Source organism: Mus caroli, unplaced genomic scaffold (genome assembly GCF_978045245.1).
Source record: "Mus caroli unplaced genomic scaffold, Mus_caroli_1 scaffold_8, whole genome shotgun sequence".
In the NCBI taxonomy this organism is placed as follows: Eukaryota; Metazoa; Chordata; class Mammalia; order Rodentia; family Muridae; genus Mus; species Mus caroli.
The window spans coordinates 132,093,594-132,109,122 of NW_028227263.1; the positions used below are offsets into that span (position 1 = coordinate 132,093,594).

At 48.6% G+C, this 15,529-nt stretch overlaps 2 protein-coding genes and 1 non-coding gene across 3 annotated transcripts; all 3 read right to left on the bottom strand.

Annotated features, from left to right (window-relative positions):
• Positions 1-4,508: 4,508 nt before the first annotated feature.
• LOC115031699 (U6 spliceosomal RNA) lies at positions 4,509-4,615 on the bottom strand. Its single transcript, XR_003837359.1, has one exon. It is a non-coding gene; the product is annotated as a U6 spliceosomal RNA (small nuclear RNA).
• A 679-nt stretch (positions 4,616-5,294) lies between these two features.
• On the bottom strand, positions 5,295-8,608 carry Rnf225 (ring finger protein 225). The gene has a single exon (XM_085842230.1). The coding sequence runs from the start codon at positions 7,482-7,484 to the stop codon at positions 6,486-6,488; it is 999 nt and encodes a 332-aa protein (XP_085698356.1). The 5' UTR covers positions 7,485-8,608; the 3' UTR covers positions 5,295-6,485.
• An 87-nt stretch (positions 8,609-8,695) lies between these two features.
• On the bottom strand, positions 8,696-13,111 carry Rps5 (ribosomal protein S5). The gene is made up of 6 exons (XM_021165992.3): positions 13,021-13,111; positions 12,332-12,440; positions 9,773-9,982; positions 9,509-9,637; positions 8,883-8,981; positions 8,696-8,805 (listed from the first exon to the last, which is right to left on the bottom strand). The coding sequence occupies exons 2-6, from the start codon at positions 12,437-12,439 to the stop codon at positions 8,737-8,739; spliced, it is 615 nt and encodes a 204-aa protein (XP_021021651.1). The 5' UTR covers position 12,440; positions 13,021-13,111; the 3' UTR covers positions 8,696-8,736.
• Positions 13,112-15,529: the final 2,418 nt, after the last annotated feature.

Here is a 15,529-nt window from a genome sequence, read left to right on the forward strand (position 1 = left end):
CAGATGGTTGTGAGCCTTCATGTGGTTGTTGGGAATTGACTTTTAGGACGTCTGCTCGCTCCAGTCAACCCCAACAGCTCCAGTCGCTCCTGCTCACTCCAGCCCAAAGATTTTATTGTTATAAGTAAGTACTCTGTAGCTGTCTCCAGACGCACCAGAAGAGGGCGCCAGATCTCATCACGGGGGAGGGGGGGGTGAGCCACCATGTGGTTGCTGGGATTTGAACTCAGGATCTTCGGAAGAGCTGTTGGTGCTCTTACCCACTGAGCCATCTCACCAGCCCAATAATGGACATTTTTTATAGACCTCATGAGCATTGCCTACTAGGTGACAGAGGGCAGGTGAGGGGCTCCTGAATAGGGCCCATAGGTTAAGAGAAATGCTGCAGAAATTGATCTGCTCAGATGAAACTCAGTGTTCAAGTTTAACCGCATTTAAATTTACTCATGGCCTTGTCACTTTGTCTCAAATGTGCATTACAATATGTTCATAATTATTTGCTCTGAATTCAACCATAAACTATTCCATGGGTACCAGCTCTCCACCACATGGACGGGAGAAGGCTGAATAAACCTGTGAGCAGATGATGGCTTACTTAGCCTTTTGACCTGCTGTTCACCTCTGCTTCCAGGATCTAGCAACCTCAGGCCTGGCCAACTCCAGGGATCAACCATCAAGCAAGCGACTCCAGGTCGTCATAGCAACACTACTCTCAGGTCCCTGATTGGTCATCAGATTTAGTGAGCCTGCATTATTATTATTGTGAGGAATCAATGCCTATCCCCACAGCGGCGTCCAATATCACCATAGCAACACTAGTTTTGAGGCCAAAGCGAGCCGCATCTTGACCTTACCACACAATGGCAAGGAACCTTTCTGACCTTTGAGAAAGGCTGGACTCACCCTCCCCCCAGTAGAATGAAGCTTCTGGTGCCATCCACTCTTCCCTCCCCTGCTTCAGGAGCAGAGAGCTGGGGATGGGGCTTGGGGAATTGGGGGCCCCATGATCATAATAGGTGTGGCATTGGCCAGGCATGGAGATGAACGCTCTTTATTCTAGCACTTGGGAGGCAGAAGAATTGGATCTCTGTGAATTCAAGGCCAGCTGGTTTACATACTGAATTCTAAGACAGCCAGGGCTCTGCAAAAAGACCCGTCACAAAAGAATAAAACAAAGAGATGGTACTTGAGGCACTTATTTAAATAAGTGAACCTGAGGCTCTGTAGTCAGAATGGTAGATTTGCCTGCCTAGGCCCCTCATCTGCCTTCTGAGGGCTGTCCTTGTTTCCCAAATGCCCTAATACTGCTGCCTCTGACACACTAACCTCATAAAGCTCAATAAATACTATGGATGAATGAACTCCCTGTAAGTGGCTTACTGTCACTCATTTAATAGAAAACCCAGGGGTACACTTGAGAGACAAGTAAGTTGCCCCCACCTCCTGGGGTTCTAGGTATCATGAGCTAGAAGGAGGAACAAGGCTGGAATAGAGTGTCAAGGAATAGCATGGATATCTGCCAGCTTGATTTGGACAGAGAGTCCAGAGCCCAGGAGAAAGAGATGGGCTGGGCTGGAATGATGGCTCAGATGGTAAAAGTTATAGCCTGAGTTTAGTCCCTAGAACCCACATGGTAGAAGAAAATGACTCTTGCAAGGTGGTGTATGACCTCCACATGCGCACACACACACACACACACACACACAATTATAAACATGATAATTCTTTTTTCTTTTTTTTTTTTTTTGGTTTTTCGAGACAGGGTTTCTCTGTACAGCCTTGGCTGTCCTGGAACTTACTCTGTAGACCAGGCTGGCCTGGAACTCAGAAATCCACCTGCCTCTGCCTCCCGAGTGCTGGGATTAAAGGCGTGCACCACCACCGCCCGGCTTGATAATTCTTTTTTTTTTTTTTTTTTTTTCGAGACAGGGTTTCTCTGTGTAGCCCTGGCTGTCCTGGAACTCACTTTGTAGACCAGGCTGGCCTCTAACTCAGAAATCCGCCTGCCTCTGCCTCCCGAGTGCTGGGATTAAAGGCGTGCGCCACCACGCCCGGCCCGGCTTGATAATTCTTAAAAAAAAAAAAAAAAAAGGAGGTGGTGATTGCTGCTGAAGAGATGGCTCACCAGTTAAGAGCACCCACTGCACTGACTGCTCTTCTGAAGGTCCTGAGTTCAATCCCCAGCAATCACATGGTGGCTCACAACCATCTGTAATGGGATCGTATGCCCCCTCCTGTGTGTGTGAAGAGAGCTACAGTGTACTCATATACATAAAATAAATAAATAAATCTTTTTAAAAACTAGGGTGGGGATGGTGAGGTGCTGTTTAGAAGGAATGAGAAGAGATTCCACTCTAATTATCCTGTTCTGTGATGTTTCTCTTTTTCTTTTTGTTTGTTTGTTTCTTTTAAAACTAATTAATTAATTAGAGACAAGGCCTATGTAGCTCTGGCTATCCTGGAACTCCCTATGTAGGCCAGGCTGAACTCAAACCTGCCTCTGCCTCCCCATGCTGGGATAAAAGCCATGAGTCACTATGCCTGGATTACCATGAGGTTTCTTAAAGTCCATTGTAGGCAGTGGTAGGTAGGTAGGTAGGTAGGCACCAAGGTAGTAATTAGCTGATGTTATAGGCTCTGTCACCAGCTTCCTCTTAGGGGAAGAGAGAAGGCCCTAAGTTTCAGGCTCCAGGATGAGTAGGGGTGAAGACGCTGTAGAACATCTAAGAGGCAGTATATTAAGACTAGAAAGAGGGGCTGGAGAGATGGCTCAGCGGTTAAGAGAAATAACTGCTCTTCTGAAGGTTCTGAGTTCAAATCCCAGCAACCACATGGTGGCTCACAACCATCTGTAACAAGAACTGATGCCCTCTTCTGGTGTATCTGAAGATAGCTATACCGTACTTACATATAATAAATAAATCTTTTTTTTTTTTTTTGGTGGTTTTTTGAGACAGGGTTTCTCTGTGTAGCTCTGGCTGTCCTGGAACTCACTTTGTAGACCAGGCTGGCCTCGAACTCAGAAATCCGCCTGCCTCTGCCTCCCGAGTGCTGGGATTAAAGGCATGCGCCACCATGCCCGGCTAATAAATCTTAAAAAAAAAAAAAAAGCTAGAAATGAGCTGGACAGTGGTGGCACATACCTTTAATCCCAGCACTTGGGAGGCAGAGGCAGGTGGATTTCTGAGTTCTAGGACAACCAGGGCTATACAGAGAACCCTGTCTCAAAAAAGACAAAAAAAAAAAAAAAAAAAAAAAGACTAGAAGGGCCTTACCCAGCTTTTACATTGCCCACTAACTAGCCTTTTGGTGGATTATGTCAGCTCGCAAGTGTAAATGCAGATGCAGCTCTAGGGTCCCTTCCTGGACCCCTGGGCCACTGTCAGGCTGAAGTTTCCATCCCCTGTGCATTGCTAGCCAAAGACCCCTTTCTGACCCATTCAGACCAAGTCTACACTTGCCTACCCCCACTTGCCCAAGTTGGGATGACAGAAGGCAGGATGAGGGAGGCCTTTCTCTAAGACCACATCCCCACTTGGTAGACTGAATAGTGGCCTTCAAAAAAAAAAAAATTCACGTTTTAATCCTTGAATTATACCTAATGTGGCAGAGTAGACTTTGTAGTTGTGATGAAGGATCTAAAAATGGGAGGCTGTGACTGGTGGGCAGGTCTGTACTCCCAGATGCTCAACAGGCTGAGGCATGAAGGATTCCAAGTTCAACAAGGTCAGCCTGGAAAACACAGTGAGACTGTCTTCAAAATAAAAAATCAGGACAGGCATGCCTTTAATCCCAGCACTTGGGAAGCAGAGGCAGGCAGATCTCTGAGTTCAAGGTCAGCCTGGTCTACAGATAGAGTTCCAGGACAGACAGGGCTACACAGAGAAACTTAGTCTTGGAAAACAAAAACAAAAACAAACAAAAGAAACAAAAAAATCACCACCAACAACAAATTCAGGAGCTGGAGTAATGGCTCAGTGATGAAGAGCACCTATTGTTCTTGCCGAAGACCCAAGTTCTGTTCCCAGCCACCACATTAGGCAGCTCACAATTGCCTGGAACTCCAGCTTCAGGGAACAGACCTCTCTCACCTCCTTGGGTACATACACAGAAACATATACATACACATAAATACATAATTAATTTTTTAATTAAAAGTATAAATAAAAATTCAAAAATTACTGGAATGTAGATCAGTAGAAGGGTGCTTAGCGTCCGTGAGCACCTGGGTTCAGTCCCCAGCATCTCCCTTACCCCCACACACTTGGGTTCAGTCCCCAGCATCTCCCTTACTCCCACACACTTGGGTTCAGTCCCCAGCATCTCCCTTACCCCCACACACTTGGGTTCGGTCCCCAGCATCTCCCTTACCCCCACACACTTGGGTTCAGTCCCCAGCATCTCCCTTACCCCCACACACTTGGGTTCAGTCCCCAGCATCTCCCTTACCCCCACACACAAATCTTGAGTTGGGTAATTGTCTTAGATTATCTGGATGGGTCCTTTTTTTTTTTTTTTAACGCTTCATGAATTTGCGTGTTATCCTTAGGCAGGGGCCATGCTAATCTTCTCTGTATCGTTCCAATTTTAGTATATGTGCTGCCGAAGCGAGCATTCCTAATGTTTTTATAAGGGAAAGAAGATAGCTCCAATGTCAAGGACATATGGTGATGTTTTGTTGCTGGATTTGAGGGAACCACAAGCCAAGGAAGGCAGTCTAGAAACTGGAAAACTAAGAAATAGAATCCCTCAGAGTCTTCAGGAGGACATGGGACTGTTGGCTCCCTAACTTTATTGATTGATTATTGGTTTTTATTTTAAGACAGGATCTCTTGCAACCAGGCTGGCCTCAAACTCACTTGTAGCCTTGAACTCCTGGTCTTCCTGCCTCTATCTTCCAGGTACTTCAGTGTTTGCCCCATGATAGGATTTTAGACTTCTGGACTGCAGAACTGTGAGATAATGCATGTGGCTCTAAGACATGGAGTTGGGGATCAGTTGTTACAGCAGCCAGAGAAAACTAACACAGCCCACTCACTCTGCTGCCCTCTGGATCAGCCTGTGAAGCTGGGCAGTGTGCTTCCAGTGATCCAGTGCATTGATCCCAGCCCTGTGGGTGATGGTGGCACCCAAGTGTGAGCCAAGAACTGGTCTGGGAAGATACACCCCTGGGTTCCCTGATGTTCTTCCTCTGGTTTCATACCTGGAAGAAGCAGCTGAGTTTCTCCAACAGACATGCTGGGGCCCATGGCAGCTGGGAGCTTACAAGCTTAGTGTGCCTGTGGGCATTCCCAGGCTGCCTCCGTCATCCATGATGCAGTCACTCCCTGGCAACTGTTCTGAATCAACTGATGCCTGGTGCTGAGGACATACAGGTAAATAATCCACTCAGAAGCCTCCAGATACATAGAAGTCACATTTCATTCTGGAAAATGCTGCCCACCCTTAATATACCATGTCTCTTGCCAGGTGAGGTGAGGTAGGACATGGTTTTCAGAGGCCCTTTGATGCAGAGAGTAGCTGCCTTCCTCCAACTCTGTCTAAGCAAATATGGCTTTTGGGAGAAAGACAGCAGACATCTACCACAGAAGTGAACACTAGAAAGACTTAGACTTTAGCTGAGGCAGAAGGAAGGCTACGCAGAGCTGATGGAGCCCAGGAGTAGCTAACAGCATCTCTCATGTTAGCTAGGGAGGACCAGACCTTCCCTCATTGAATATTTGTCTGAGCTACAGGAGGCCTTGGCTCTCTAAGCCTTGATGACAACAACTATTCCACAACATATTGCATCAGACCCAGGAACCCAAGTCCAGAGAAGTTCCTAGATCAATTTGGAATTTACATCTCAAATGGGAGCCAGTCTTCAGGAGTCAGGGCCTTCCCCAGCCCTAGCCAGTCCACATTTGCCCCTCCAATTTGGAATCTTGGTCAGGTGTGCAAGTGCTGAAGTTTACAGACTGGCTGTGGGAAGGAAGATGCATGAGCAGAACAGCTGTGTTGTGCTATCAAGATGGGTGTCCCAAGCCCCTGCAGTGAGCCCAAAGGATGAGTACATCAGATCCTTCAGTCCCCAGAGCTGGCCAGGAGTGTCTCCAGCAGGGGTCTGTGCTGGTATAACTTAAAAGTGCTCCTAACAGCATTCCATCAAGACCAATGCTAAAGGACCCTGACACAGTTCTGTGTAGGTGACACTGGGGAAGAGGCCGGCTGGACTTCCACAGAGATGAACATCAGGGGCACCCCATCTAGACCTACAAAGGTATGCCGTTCATTAAGGTCGCGGCCAGAGAGAGTACCTTTAACTGGATGGTCACGGGAATTAAAGATGTGCTCAGAGAATTCTTGTAGCATGGTTTGAAAGAGTTCGTGTCTTTCCAGTCCCCGATTCGGAGAAATGGGCACTTTGGTATGCATTTTGTTTCTGCCTTCCAGGATGACACAGAAGTCCCTCAGGCCAGGAGACTGGGCCTGCAGCGTGGAGGCATTTATTGCTGCAATTGCTCCTTCTTCCCATCAGCCTGAGCCCTCGGGTTCCAGTTAAGATCAGTCTCTGCCTTTGGTGTTTGATCTGGTGGTAAATCCGGGATCCCCTGAGTCTCTACTGGGTCTTTGGTAGCCTCCTCAAGCTCGGGCGTGTCCTTGGTAGCCTCTGGCAGGGTATCGTCCAGGTCCAGGTCAGGCTTTGTGGGGCGTCGTGTCCAGGCATGGGTCCAGGGCGCCACTGGCGTGGGCCGCGGTGAAACCCAGAAGCCATTTTCGGGGGCCAGCGCCACAGTCTGAGGCCGCACACCGGAATTGGTGACATGAGGAATGAGGAAAAAGATGTAGACACCAGAAACCACAAGACCCGCGGCCACCAGCACAGCTAGCGCCACTGCTGCGTTGAAAGCCCATGCTGGACTGCTCAGGGACAGGCGACGTGACAGCGGGCGGCCAAGGCGAAGCGGGGGTGGAGGCGGCGGGGCACGCACTGTGCGGCTCTTGCGCGGCCCGGGAGACGGCGGTGGTGGCCGCAGGTACAGGAGACCCCGGCGTCGGTCAAAGCGCACAGAACCCTGGCGTGGCAGTGGCGCGCGCGCATCGCGAGGCAGCAAACCGGGCTGCGTGGGCAGAGCGGGCAGCCCCCGGCGCGGGGCCAAGCGTGTGGGCGCGCGGCACATGGGGCAAGCCACTGCATCGCCGCCACCCGCAGTAGCCAGCGACAGGCGTGCCAGGCACTCGAGACAGAATACGTGACCGCAGTCCAGGCGTTTAGGCAGCTTGAAAATGCCGTCGAAGGGTGACACACAGATAAGACATTCCATGGGGGATGTAGGGGGCAGAATGGGGCCTGAGCCAGGGGTGCCATCGCCCTCCTCCTCTTCTGCATCCTCGTCTTCGGCTCTGCTAGGAGAGTTGGGTGCAGAGACGGTACTTGGGGAGCTGGGGCCAGAGCCCTGGGATGTTCGGTGGCGGCGGAGCCAGGGCAGCCGAGGACACGGCATTCAGACTGAACCTATGGAGAGAAGAGCTTAGGTAGGAACCTGGAGGTTGTTGACAGATTGACAAAATTTCAGAGTGGAGCAGAGTAGGTCTAAGGAAGCAAAAAAGTGAGGGCAGGGAGTCCTTGTTTGGACCTATTGTCGCCAAAGGTCTAGAGACAAACTGGGTAAGCAGTTTCAAAGATGTAGAGGATACATCTCTGGAGAGATGCAAGAGGATCAACTCCAACCTTGAGAAAGAATAGTCCCGGAGTAATTAAGACTCCAGGGAACACTCACTATATTAATCTGTCACCTGGACCACCGGACTCCCAAGCTGGTGTAGAGGCGCCCAATAGCTGAGAAAAGTAGTAAATTCAGGTTATAAGAGCTAACTCCTCAAACAGAAACAACTGACTCTGGTCACTTTGCAAGACACCCACCTGTAGACTCCTTTCCTTGTGTGGGATTGCAGCGTCTCTTCTGTTCTGACCCCAATTTCTGGCTTGTCTGCCACTAGGTAGCTAAGTGCTCCTCCCTGAAGGAGTACACCTGACCCTAGGCCAACCCTCTAGGTTCCCACATACCTGCTAAACCAGTCTAGCCACTTGCCCCGCCCCCAGGCCCCTCCTACTAGTATGAACAGTCTGATCTATACCAGATGCTAGGGTGGGTTCTGACTGCTAATGGAACAAGACCATGGACCACTCTTCAAAGCCTCCAGTACTGGTCTCCATAGCGGCACTTGAAGCCTGTACACAAACCACACTATGGGAGTGAACAAACTAGATCTACCTAGACCAGACCAACACAAGGTCCTCATCCCCAATACTTGTTGGGTCTTTCCTGGGCACCAGGCTTACACTCTCTGACTAGCACTAGTTCTGAGGTGCTACAATTCTGCAGGCACTTGTCATGAAAAGAACAGTTCCGGGGCTAGAAAGATGGCTCAGCACTTAAGAGCACTGACTGCACTTCCGAGGCTCTTGAGTTCAAATCCCCAGCAACCATATGGTGGCTCATACCCATCCATAATGAGATCTGATTCCCTCTTCTGGAGTATCTGGAGACAGCTACAGTGTACTGTACTTACACAATAAATAAATCTTTAAAAGAAAATACAATTTTCTTTTTGTTTACTGGTGAATGCCGTGCCAGGGAGGTGAGTAGCATCCTCTATACCATGGGAGGTACCCTATGCCCTAATGATTAGACAAGCACACAGGAAGGTAGAATTGTTCCAAAGGACACAGTTTATTAGGCAGCAGCTGGGAAATCAGCGGTTAGACTTGGCCACACGCTCCAGTTCATCTTTCTTCTTGATGGCATAGGAATTGGAGGAGCCCTGCAAGGACAGATGGTTAGCTCTGAATGCTGGACAAGCCCCCAAATGTCCAACCCAAGTGGTTTGCCCTGACCCACCTTGGCAGCATTAATGAGCTCATCTGCAAGGCACTCTGCGATGGTCTTGATGTTCCGGAAAGCAGCCTCACGAGCCCCTGTGCACAGCAGCCAGATGGCCTAGACAAGACAGACAGGGCTCAGGCCTCAAAGGGTCCCTCCTGCCAGTGACCTGGGACCCACCTCAATAGATACCATACACTTACATTAGGGAGTTGATACCTTATCAGATAGCTGATCTGAGAGGGCTGAGAAAACAAGGGCCCCAACTAACAAAGAGACTTAAGAACTGCCAGCAAAATATTTGATGCTTTTGACTGGAACCCTTGATGTCCCCATGGTACTCAGGTATCAAGCAATCCACCCTGTGCCTTTCAAGTAGCTAAAATTACAGGTAGGTATGTGTACCACCACAAAATAGACTCAAACAAATCAAGAAGAAACAAAACAAAGCCTGTTGTGAAAGTACACACTAGGGATGAGATGAACCAGACCAGGAAGGCTGGACTACTGTCTGCCTCATACAGAGTGGAAATTCAGGAAGGTTTCCTGGAGGAAGTGAGGTTCCTGGTAAAACATGCAAGACAGGACCCCACCCACTCGTGCTGATGGCTCCTGCCCCACCCCTTCACAAGCCTCTGACCCACCTGATTGACTCGACGCAGTGGGGACACATCCACAGCCTGTCGTCTCACTGTCCCGGCCCGCCCAATGCGTGTTGAGTCTTCTCGGGGGCCACTGTTGATGATAGCATTCACCAGGACCTGCAGAGGGTTCTGGCAGAAAAGGGGGGCGTGAGCCTGATATCCACCCCCAACCTTTTCAACCCTAAACAAGGTGGCAGTGTCACAGGTAATGAATCTGGCATGTATACCATGAAGCTTTGGTATGAATCAAGGACAAAACCTTACCTCACCAGTGAGCAGGTGGATGATCTCAAAGGCATGCTTGACAATTCGCACAGTCATGAGCTTCTTGCCGTTGTTACGACCATGCATCATCATGGAGTTAGTAAGGCGCTCCACGATGGGACACTGTGCTTTGCGGAAGCGCTTGGCAGCATACCGTCCGGCACTGTGGGGCAGGTACTTGGCATACTTCTCCTTCACAGCAATGTAATCCTGGGTGGTAAAGAGAGAAGCACGAAGGAGTAGTCAGTAGTGGGACCAGCCTCAGATAGATTAGAGACTGAGAACTGGCTCAAGCCATGACATATCCCCAGCAGGTTGTGAACATGAGCTTTAAGAAAAAACCAAACCAGTGACTGCTTCCTCCCATACATAAAAGGGGAAAGTGCTGCCCGCAGTGTGCATACTTCTACATCCTAACACTTGGGAGACAGAAGGATCTCTAGCAGTTTAAGATCAGCCTGGTCTATAGTGAATTTCAGAACAGCCAGGGGTGCACAGTGAGATCTTGCCTCAGGGGCAAGGGGAGAGAACACTTCCTGTAATATGCAAACAAGGGACCTGAACTCAGTTTTCACAAGTATTAAGTAATTGCACTTTGAGTCAGGCGGTAATGGCACACACCTTTAATCTCAGCACCTGGGAGGCAGAAGCAGGAGCACTTCTGTGAGTTTAAGGCCAGCCTGTTCTACACAGTTACAGGACAACCAACACTACAGAGAAACCCTGTCTGGGGTTGGGGTTGGGCCCTGAGAGTAGCATTATAGGGGCTGCAGAAATGCCTCAGAGTTTTGGCTGCTCTTCCAAAGAACTCAACTTCTATTCCAAGAACCCACATGGCAACTCACGACTGTCTGTAACTCCAGCAGATCTGACAACCTCACAGGCAGAACAATGTACATAAAAATAACGGTATTATTAAAAAAATGTTACTATGGATATTTTTTAAAGACAGTCTCCCATGTAGCCCTGGAATTCACTATGTAGTACAGTGTTGTCCTATACTTAGAGATCTGCCTGAGTGCTGGGCTTAAATGCACACACCATTGATTCAAGATGCTATGAACACTTGGGACTCCTCAAAGAAGGGAGGGCTATCCTGTGTAGTTTAAGGACACTTGGCAGCACACCAGCACTTGACAGATTATTCTGGATCACCTGTGAGACAAAACCACATTTATTATCCTACCTGTTGCCTAAGAATTTCTTAGTGTGTACACACTGTGTCTCAGTGGCAGTGTGTGTTGGCCTAGCATGTGAAAAAGCCCTGGCTCTAGTCACTAACACAAAAATGATTGCAGACCTCCCCAAATAAACTCACAAAAGTAAACTAAACACTCACTAAACAAGACTCAAAATCCTTTAGATTAATGCCTAGGTCCTGCTGTTTCCTTTTCCCTTCTATTTTGTGCATGCATGCAAGTCAGGGGACAACTTGCTGCTGTCAGTTCTATTCCTCTACCTGTGGATTCCAAGGATTAAACTTATATTGTCAGGCTTCGTGGTAACTGTCTGTATAGGCTGAACCACCTTACAAGCCCATTCTGTGGTATCTTTAGAGATACCTACTTAATTCCTCTGAACAAAATAGACAACTGGGCCTAAAGATATAGCTGAGTTGGTAGGGTGCTTGCTTTGTAAAAAGCCCTGGGTTCAATGTCAAGTAGTGGGATAAACTGGGCATGGTGATATATACCTTCAGTCCCAGCACTCAGGGGACAGAATGCAGATATTAGCTTTCCCCACTACACAGGGTTTCAGGCCAGTCTCAGCTATGTGAGACTACCTCAAAATGAGATATGAGGGCAAAGCAAATAGCTCCCATACTAATTTAGCCCTAACACCACCCATAGCCAATTGACATTTTTCAGGGGAGGGCAGCAGGGAACATTCTCTTTTTTTTCTTTTGGTTTTTCGAGACAGGGTTTCTCTGTGTAGCCCTGGCTGTCCTGGCACTCACTTTGTAGACCAGGCTGGCCTTGAACTCAGAAATCTGCCTGCCTCTGCCTCCCGAGTGCTGGGACTAAAGGCGTGCGCCACCACGCCCAGCTTAGCAGGGAACATTCTCATAGCTCCAACTGGTCTCATACTCAAATTCCTCTTGCTGTAGGCTGACAGCAGATTACCACCTGCTTTTGACAAGGGTGCCAACAGGGTTCAGTTGACTAAAGCCATCTTTTCAATTGATACCCACTAACTGAATATACAAATGAAAAGGGACACCAAGTCAGGTGTAGTGGCACATGCCTTTAATTCTAGCACATGGGAGATGGAGGCAAGATCTCTAAGAGCTCCAGGCAGCCAGCAAGGGCTACACAGCAAGACCCTGATTCTGTCTCAAGAGACACACGATTAGAAAAATGGGGAATAAAAACCACACCATAACATCTTTTAGTGCCAGTTTGTATTAAGGCATGGATGTGGCTGTCCAGTTACTGCTCTTCTACTTGTCTTATACATCCACTGGTTGTTTTTATGCCCCTTTCTGAACTAGAAGAGCTCATTCACACCTGGTCTCCATAAAAACATCATCACAAAGAACAACCATTAAGTTCCTTTTACCTGCAGAGAAATATCGTTGATCTGCACATCATCAGTGCTCCATTTCCCAAAGAGCTTGATGTCAGGGGTCTCTGCCACCGCTGGTGTGGCTGCTTCCCACTCAGTCATCCTGGGAACAGGAGAATGGCAACCGTTACAGCCCAGACATGCTGAAGCAGTCCTTCTGACCCCAAACTCTTCAGACTTACTCCCACTTTGTGGCAAACTGGGACGTTAAGGGGAGACCCAGAAAGCTTTGAACAGCTCTCCAAACCCAGAAAAACCACTCAGGATTCTAAAGTAACTCGGCAGTCACCAAGCTAACCAGCTGGTACATGGACCACAGTATGATGGTTCATGAAGCCATATACTCATCAGCTTCCATCAGATTTCCGTTGTGCACTTAGAACGTGTACTGAGCAAAAGAGTCACCACAAAACTAAGCAAACATAGATATATGTTTATGGTATGTGACCCAAGTGATTTCCCCGGAGTCCCGTGTGTACAAAGTATGAAGTCAAACCAGGGCAAACAAGAGGCGAAGACTAACTCGGCCCGCGCCGAGTTTCCCTAGGCACCCTTTTCCGCAGAGAAACGGTGAGGTCCAAGCGGTCACGCCCAGGCTTCAGGTTCCGCCTCCGGACCCCCAAATGTGCCTTAGAACACTCATGGTCACCTCTTCTGAACTCCGTGTCCCTCCGCAGCCTCACCTGAGGGCGCAGACCGGGCTTCTCAGACGCTCGGCGTGGACCACGCGCCGTCCTGATACAGACAGGAAGAGGCCGCGCGCAGCGGACCAGCGCTTTTATGCAAAGCAAAAACTTCCGGGTCAAAGGTAGAGACGCACGCGCAGATGAAAACGGCGCGCTCACCAACCAATCAAGCGCAGGGATGAGAGGCACCCTTTGAGCCGGGTAAAGCATGCGCACTTTTAGAAACAGCGCCACGCCCGTCTTCTGGCGGACCTCTGAAGCACTAGCCAGGTTTCTGAGTCGGCGCACATGCGCAGAAACTTTGGTGAAACCGACGCCGCCATATCTAAGTAGTGCTGACGTCCACTCCACGCTCTCGGTAATTAGGCTGCAAAACTCAGGAACCATGGATGGTGGATTCTTAGCTAGGGCAACCAGCTCGGCTCACAGTTTCTCACCAAAATAGTGGGGTCGGGTCCTGTGGCTACCACCGATCCGGGTTCACAAGCACCGGCCCCACCCTCCCCTCCCGCAAGCCATGCTTGGCGGGTCCCAGGCTTCCGGTATGGGATCACTTCCTTCATAATCTCTCTGGCCACGTTTGTCTGGGCTTTTTTTTCCTAAGGTTCAATCGCGGACAGTAGATTCCGACCGCCATTCGTGAACCTCCCCGGGGAGGGATACATAGAGGGGAGTCCTGGAGGGATTGGTAGCCCGGGGATCTCCTAGGTGACTTACTTACCTGAGATCCCAGTGATTTAGTACTAATAAGGGAGAGTCCTTGTAGCACCAGCTGCCCAGGAACTCGCTCTTTAGACCAGGCTGATTCACCTGCCTCTGCTCCTCCCAACTGCTGGGATGAAAGGTGTCAACAAACATAAAGAGAGAAGAGAAAAAGGAGGGGAAGAGGGAGGGAGGGAGAGAGGAGAGATTCTCACCCCGTTTTCTTCTCTATATCTCAATTCATACCTTGTGTGTGTGGAGTGAGGGAAAACTGGGATTTCAGGAATCTTACCTAATTTTATCGTTGTCGTTGGGGGTATCACCCTACTTATCTTTGAAAGCTGACATTGCACTACAGTGGTTGATAATGGATGTTTTTATAGACTCCGTGAGTATTACCTACTAGGTGACAGAGGACAGATGAGGGGCCCCTGAATATGGGCCATAGGTTAAGAGAAATGTTGCAGCTGGGCAGTGGTGGCACATGTCTTTAATCCCAGCACATGGGAGGCAGAGACAGGCGGATTTCTGAGTTCGAGGCCAGCCTGGTCTACAGAGTGAGTTCCAGGACAGCCAGGGCTACACAGAGAAACCTGTCTTGAAAAACCAAAAAGAGAGAGAGAGAGATGCTGCAGAAATTGATTTGCACAGATAAAATTAAGTTTGCTTATCAGCATTTGAGAGCTGGAAGCAGGAGGACCAGAAGTTCAGGGCCACCTTCCACTCCATAGTGAGTTTATGGCCAGTTTGGGCTACATAAGATTCTACCACAAACAAAAACAAACAAACTCCCAACCAAAACCAATAGCATTGTTATTAGTATTTTGAGACAAAGTCCGATTATGTAGTCATGGCTGGCTTTCAAATTGCTCTTTAGACCAGGCTGACCTTGAACTCATTCATCTGCCTGTCTCTGGCTCTCTAGAGTTGGGATTAAAGGAATGCATCATTACAATCAGCATCCCTAAAATTCTTTTAAAAAATTTTTCCCCATAAGTAAAGCATGTGTACATGGGGTCTAAGAAGGCCAGAAAAATGTGATGGATCCTTTGGAGCTGGGGTTATGGTGGTTTATAAACCTCCTGAGGTGGGTGCTAGGGATGGAAACTTTAAGAATGACTGCTGAACCATCTCTCCAGCTCCCACCCTTAGAAATTCTTGGAAAGAGCAGGGAGCAGGGTGGCGCACGCCTTTAATCCCAGCACTCGGGGAGGCAGAGGCAGGCAAATTTCTGAGTTAGAGGCCAGCCTGGTCTACAAAGTGAGTTCCAGGACAGCCAGAGCTATACAGAGAAACCCTGTCTCGAAAAACCAAAAAAAAAAAAAAAAGAAAAAAGAAAAAAAGAAATTCTTGGAAAGAGCTAGAGTATCACTCCCATAGGTCTTGGGCTTCTGGTGTTACTTTCTTCGGGCTAAATGGAGACCTTGTAGGTCTTGCTTAGGTTGTCTTCATCTTTAAAAGCATGATGTTTAGCTCCAGCCTGGGCTCCCCAGAAAGTCTTTATTAGGGCTGGAGAAATGGCTCAGCAGTTAAGAGCACTGACTGCTCTTCCAGAGATCCTGAGTTCAAATCCCAGCAACCACATAGTGGCTCACAGCCATCTCTAATGAGATCTGATGCCCTCTTCTGGTGTGTCTGAAGCCAGCAATCGTGTATTTATATATAATAAATAAATCTTTTTTTTTAGATTTATTTATTTATTATATGTAAGTACACTGTAGCTGTCTTAAGACACTCCAGAAGATGGAGTCAGATCTCATTACGGATGGTTGTGAGCCACCATGTGGTTGCTGGGATTTGAACT

What these genes read in the sequence shown, in the direction of transcription:
- Rnf225 (XM_085842230.1), bottom strand. Translation starts at nt 7,484, where the DNA reads ATGCCGTGTCCTCGGCTGCCCTGGCTCCGCCGCCACCGAACATCCCAG.
- Rps5 (XM_021165992.3), bottom strand. Translation starts at nt 12,439, where the DNA reads ATGACTGAGTGGGAAGCAGCCACACCAGCGGTGGCAGAGACCCCTGAC. An exon ending in CACTGCGTCGAGTCAATCAG is followed by an intron (nt 8,982 to 9,508) that starts GTGGGTCAGAGG and finishes TGTCTTGTCTAG; the next exon opens with GCCATCTGGCTGCTGTGCAC. An exon ending in AGCTCATTAATGCTGCCAAG is followed by an intron (nt 8,806 to 8,882) that starts GTGGGTCAGGGC and finishes CTGTCCTTGCAG; the next exon opens with GGCTCCTCCAATTCCTATGC.